This window comes from Oncorhynchus gorbuscha, unplaced genomic scaffold (assembly GCF_021184085.1).
Source record: "Oncorhynchus gorbuscha isolate QuinsamMale2020 ecotype Even-year unplaced genomic scaffold, OgorEven_v1.0 Un_scaffold_472, whole genome shotgun sequence".
In the NCBI taxonomy this organism is placed as follows: domain Eukaryota; kingdom Metazoa; phylum Chordata; class Actinopteri; order Salmoniformes; family Salmonidae; genus Oncorhynchus; species Oncorhynchus gorbuscha.
In genome coordinates, this window is record NW_025745304.1 from 286597 (window position 1) to 292927 (window position 6331).

The 6331-nt window shown below is 44.2% G+C and overlaps 1 protein-coding gene across 1 annotated transcript in view; it reads right to left on the reverse strand.

The window, feature by feature from the left end:
* Positions 1 to 1923: 1923 nt before the first annotated feature.
* LOC124018317 (tripeptidyl-peptidase 2-like) overlaps positions 1924 to 6331 on the reverse strand; it is a 61232-nt gene continuing 56824 nt past the window's right edge. The window contains 1 exon segment of the mRNA XM_046333588.1: positions 1924 to 2110. Within this exon segment, the coding sequence (XP_046189544.1) occupies positions 2057 to 2110 (54 nt within the window). The 3' untranslated portion in view covers positions 1924 to 2056.

Below are 6331 nucleotides of genomic sequence, written 5' to 3' on the forward strand. Positions count from 1 at the left end.
CAGAGAGAGAGAGAGAGATCAGGGTTAGACATGACTAATCAACAGCAGAGAGAGAGAGTTCAGGGTTAGACGCGACTAATCAACAGCAGAAAGAGAGAGAGAGACCAAGGTTAGACATGATTAATCAACAGCAGAGAGAGAGAGAGAGAGAGAGATCAAGGTTAGTCATGATTAATCAACAGCAGATAGTGTGTGTACCTTCTCAGAGTCGAGCTGGTGCAGCCTCTGAACATGTAGTGGCAGGTAGGAAGAGAAGTTCTCCTTCAGGTCATCATACAGGGAGCTGGTGTCTAACCTGGAGGTGGGGGGGGGGGAGAGGTAAGGGAGGAAGAGAGAGAGAGAGGTAAGGGAGGAAGAGAGAGAGAGAGGTAAGGGAGGAAGAGAGAGAGAGAGGTAAGGGAGGAAGAGAGAGAGAGGTAAGGGAGGAAGAGAGAGAGAGGTAAGGGAGGAAGAGAGAGAGAGGTAAGGGAGGAAGAGAGAGAGACAGAGACAGAGAGAGGTAAGGGAGGAAGAGAGAGAGAGAGACTGATAGCAGGTAGAGAGACCCAAACAGACAGAGAGACTGACAGCAGGTAGAGAGACCCAAACAGACAGAGAGACAGACAGCAGGTAGAGACCCAAACAGACAGAGAGACAGACAGCAGGTAGAGAGACCCAAACAGACAGAGAGACAGACAGCAGGTAGAGAGACCCAAACAGACAGACAGCAGGTAGAGACCCAAACAGACAGACAGACAGCAGGTAGAGACCCAAACAGACAGACAGACAGCAGGTAGAGACCCAAACAGACAGACAGACAGCAGGTAGAGACCCAAACAGACAGACAGACAGCAGGTAGAGACACCCAAACAGACAGACAGACAGCAGGTAGAGACCCAAACAGACAGAGAGAGACTGACAGCAGGTAGAGACCCAAACAGACAGACTGACAGCAGGTAGAGAGACCCAAACAGACAGAGAGAGACTGACAGCAGGTAGAGAGACCCAAACAGACAGAGAGAGACTGACAGCAGGTAGAGACCCAAACAGACAGAGAGACTGACAGCAGGTAGAGACCCAAACAGACAGAGAGACTGACAGCAGGTAGAGAGACCCAAACAGACAGAGAGACTGACAGCAGGTAGAGAGACCCAAACAGACAGAGAGAGACTGACAGCAGGTAGAGAGACCCAAACAGACAGAGAGACAGACAGCAGGTAGAGAGACCCAAACAGACAGACAGACAGACAGCAGGTAGAGAGACCCAAACAGACAGAGAGACAGACAGCAGGTAGAGAGACCCAAACAGACAGCAGGTAGAGAGACCCAAACAGACAGACAGACAGCAGGTAGAGAGACCCAAACAGACAGAGACAGACAGCAGGTAGAGAGACCCAAACAGACAGAAAGAGACTGACAGCAGGTAGAGACCACTGACAGAGAGACTGACAGAGAGACCCAAACAGACAGACTGACAGCAGGTAGAGACCTTCAGACAGAGAGACTGGGCAACAGGTAGAGACCCAACAGACAGAGAGACTGACTTAGTCATCCCTCCTTCAGGTCCTGAGAGCCTCTTCAAACCTCCACATCCTTCTCCCTTCGCCTCTCCTTCGCCCTCCTTCGCCCCCTCCTTCGCTCCCTCCTCGCCCTCCTTCGCTCCCTCCTCGCCCCTCCTTCGCTCCCTCCTTCGCCCCTCCTCGCTCCCTCCTTCGCTCCCTCCTTCGCTCCGTTCTGGTCTTGTTGGGTGCAGGGATCAGGTGATAGACCACTGGCACAATGTCCTGATGAGAAAGATAAACCACTGGTTAACCCACTGACACCCTAGGACTACATTACCCATAAGCCTCTACAACACTCCCCCCTGCTGTCTGTCCAATCCCTTGTCAGTTAGAATGCGTTGTCATGGTGACAGAACACACCTGTGCTGCTATATTGACCACCAGAGGAAATTAACCTTGTCTAACTTTGCCAGGAGAAATATATTTACATGTTGGGACAAATATCTTCATTCTTCCCCACAGTGATTCACAACATAAAACACCATTTTCCTTTTGAGGATTTGACAGAGTGAATTCTAGGTCATCAGTACCTTTTTAAATTTTCCTTGTCGTTTTGCAGAGGCCTGTCCCTGGTGGTCAGAATAACACACAGTGAGAGAGAGAACACAGGAAGGAGCATACAGCCTCTCATCGTTTACAACTAGTGGCTAGTCATACTGCTACTCTCTCTCATCGTTTACAACTAGTGACAAGTCATACTGCTTCTCTCTCATTGTTTACAACTAGTGACAAGTCATACTGCTACTCTCTCTCATCGTTTACAACTAGTGACAAGTCATACTGCTTCTCTCAACTAGTGACAAGTCATACTGCTTCTCTCAACTAGTGACAAGTCATACTGCTTCTCTCTCTCAACTAGTGACAAGTCATACTGCTTCTCTCTCTCTCTCATCGTTTACAACTAGTGGCTAGTCATACTGCTTCTCTCTCATCGTTTACAACTAGTGACAAGTCATACTGCTTCTCTCTCTCAACTAGTGACAAGTCATACTGCTTCTCTCTCATCATTTACAACTAGTGGCTAGTCATACTGCTTCTCTCTCATCATTTACAACTAGTGACAAGTCATACTGCTTCTCTCTCATCGTTTACAACTAGTGACAAGTCATACTGCTTCTCTCTCATTGTTTACAACTAGTGAAAGGTCATACTGCTTCTCTCTCTCTCAACTAGTGACAAGTCATACTGCTTCTCTCTCAACTAGTGACAAGTCATACTGCTTCTCGCTCTCAACTAGTGACAAGTCATACTGCTTCTCTCTCAACTAGTGACAAGTCATACTGCTTCTCGCTTCTCAACTAGTGGCAAGTCATACTGCTTCTCGCTCTCAACTAGTGGCAAGTCATACTGCTTCTCTCTCAACTAGTGGCAAGTCATACTTTCGTTTCTCGCTCTCAACTAGTGGCAAGTCATACTGCTTCTCTCAACTAGTGGCAAGTCATACTGCTTCTCTCTCTCATCGTTTACAACTAGTGACAAGTCATACTGCTTCTCTTCATCGTTTACAACTAGTGGCTAGTTATACTGCTTCTCTCTCTCATCGCTTACAACTAGTGGCTAGTCATACTGCTTCTCTCTCATCGCTTACAACTAGTGGCTAGTCATACTGCTTCTCCTCTCATCAACTAGTGACAAGCATACTGCTTCTCTCTCATCATTTACAACTAGTGGCTAGTCATACTGCTTCTTCTCTCATCATTTACAACTTAGTGACAAGTCATACTGCTTCTCTCTCATCAAGCATAAACTAGTGACAAGTCATACTGCTTTCTCTCATTGTTTACAACTAGTGAAAGGTCATACTGCTTCTCTCTCTCTCAACTAGTGACAAGTGACAACTAGTGGCATCATACTGCTTCTCTCATTGTTTACAACTAGTGACAAGTCATACTGCTTCTCGCTCAACTAGTGACAAGTCATACTGCTTCTCGCTCAACTAGTGACAAAGTCATACTGCTTCTCTCTCATCTTTACAACTAGTGGCAAGTCATAATGCTTCTTCTCTCAACTAGTGACAAGTCATACTGCTTCTCTCTCAACTAGTGACAAGTCATACTGTGTGACAAGTCATACTGCTTCGCTCCTTCAACTAGTGGCAAGTCATACTGCTTCTCTCATCTCAACTAGTGACAAGTCATACTGCTTCTCTCTCATCTCATTGTTTACAACTAGTGACAAGTCATACTGCTTCTCTTTCATCAAGCATACAACTAGTGACAAGTCATACTGCTTCATCATAACTAGTGGCTAGTCATACTGCTTCTCTCTCATTGTTACTCAAGTCATACTGCTTCTCTCTCATTGTTTACAACTAGTGACAAGTCATACTCTTCTCTCTCATCGCTTATAACCTGACAAGTCATACATTCTCTCATCGTTTACAACTAGTGGCTACTCATACTGCTTCTCATCGCTTACAACTAGTGACAAGTCATACTGCTTCCTCAACTCAAGTCATTTTTCTCAACTAGTGGCAAGTCATACTGCTTCTCTCTCATCATTTACAACTAGTGACAAGTCATACTGCTTCTCATCGTTTACAACTAGTGAAAGGTCATACTGCTTCTCTCTCAACTAGTGACAAGTCATACTGCTTCTCTCTCATCGTTTACAACTAGTGAAAGTCATACTGTCATCGTTTACAACTAGTACAAGTCATACTGCTCTCTCTCAACTAGTGACAAGTCATACTGCTTCTCTCTCATCATAGTGACAAGTCATACTGCTTCTCTCTCAAACTAGTGGCAAGTCATACTGCTTCTCTCTCATCATTTACAAACTAGTGGTAAGTCATACTTTCTCGCTCATTGTTTACAACTAGTGACAAGTCATACTGCTTCTCTCTCTCAACTAGTGACAAGTCATACTGCTTCTCTCTCATCGTTTACAACTAGTGGCAAGTCATACTGCTTCTCATACAACTAGTGACAAGTCATACTGCTTCTCTCTCATCGTTTACAACTAGTGACAAGTCATACTGCTTCTCATCGTTTACAACTAGTGGCAAGTCATACTGCTTCTCTCAACTAGTGACAAGTCATACTGCTTCTCTCTCAACTAGTGACAAGTCATACTGCTTCTCTCTCTCAACTAGTGACAAGTCATACTGCTTCTCTCTCATCGTTTACAACTAGTGACAAGTCATACTGCTTCTCTCTCATCGTTTACAACTAGTGACAAGTCATACTGCTTCTCTCTCTCTCATTGTTTACAACTAGTGACAAGTCATACTGCTTCTCTTTCATCGTTTACAACTAGTGACAAGTCATACTGCTTCTCTCTCATCGTTTACAACTAGTGGCTAGTCATACTGCTTCTCTCATTGTTTACAACTAGTGGCAAGTCATACTGCTTCTCTCTCATTGTTTACAACTAGTGACAAGTCATACTACTTCTCTCTCATCGTTTACAACTAGTGACAAGTCATACTGCTTCTCTCTCATCGTTTACAACTAGTGGCTACTCATACTGCTTCTCTCTCATCGTTTACAACTAGTGACAAGTCATACTGCTTCTCTCTCAACTAGTGGCAAGTCATACTGCTTCTCTCTCAACTAGTGGCAAGTCATACTGCTTCTCTCTCATCGTTTACAACTAGTGACAAGTCATACTGCTTCTCTCTCATCGTTTACAACTAGTGAAAGGTCATACTGCTTCTCTCTCTCTCAACTAGTGACAAGTCATACTGCTTCTCTCTCATCGTTTACAACTAGTGGCAAGTCATACTGCTTCTCTCTCATCGTTTACAACTAGTGACAAGTCATACTGCTTCTCTCTCATCGTTTACAACTAGTGACAAGTCATACTGCTTCTCTCTCACTCTCATCGTTTACAACTAGTGGCAAGTCATACTGCTTCTCTCTCATCGTTTACAACTAGTGACAAGTCATACTGCTTCTCTCTCAACTAGTGACAAGTCATACTGCTTCTCTCTCATCGTTTACAACTAGTGACAAGTCATACTGCTTCTCTCTCATCGTTTACAACTAGTGGCAAGTCATACTGCTTCTCTCTCATCATTTACAACTAGTGACAAGTCATACTGCTTCTCTCTCATCGTTTACAACTAGTGAAAGGTCATACTGCTTCTCTCTCTCTCAACTAGTGACAAGTCATACTGCTTCTCTCTCATTGTTTACAACTAGTGACAAGTCATACTGCTTCTCTCTCATCGTTTACAACTAGTGAAAGGTCATACTGCTTCTCTCTCTCTCAACTAGTGACAAGTCATACTGCTTCTCTCTCTCAACTAGTGACAAGTCATACTGCTTCTCTCTCATCGTTTACAACTAGTGACAAGTCATACTGCTTCTCTCTCTCAACTAGTGACAAGTCATACTGCTTCTCTCTCTCAACTAGTGACAAGTCATACTGCTTCTCTCTCTCATCGTTTACAACTAGTGGCAAGTCATACTGCTTCTCTCTCATCGTTTACAACTAGTGACAAGTCATACTGCTTCTCTCTCGCTCTCATTGTTTACAACTAGTGACAAGTCATACTGCTTCTCTTTCATCGTTTACAACTAGTGACAAGTCATACTGCTTCTCTCTCATCGTTTACAACTAGTGGCTAGTCATACTGCTTCTCTCTCATTGTTTACAACTAGTGGCAAGTCATACTGCTTCTCTCTCATTGTTTACAACTAGTGACAAGTCATACTACTTCTCTCTCATCGTTTACAACTAGTGACAAGTCATACTGCTTCTCTCTCATCGTTTACAACTAGTGGCTACTCATACTGCTTCTCTCTCATCTACAACTAGTGACAAGTCATACTGCTTCTCTCTCA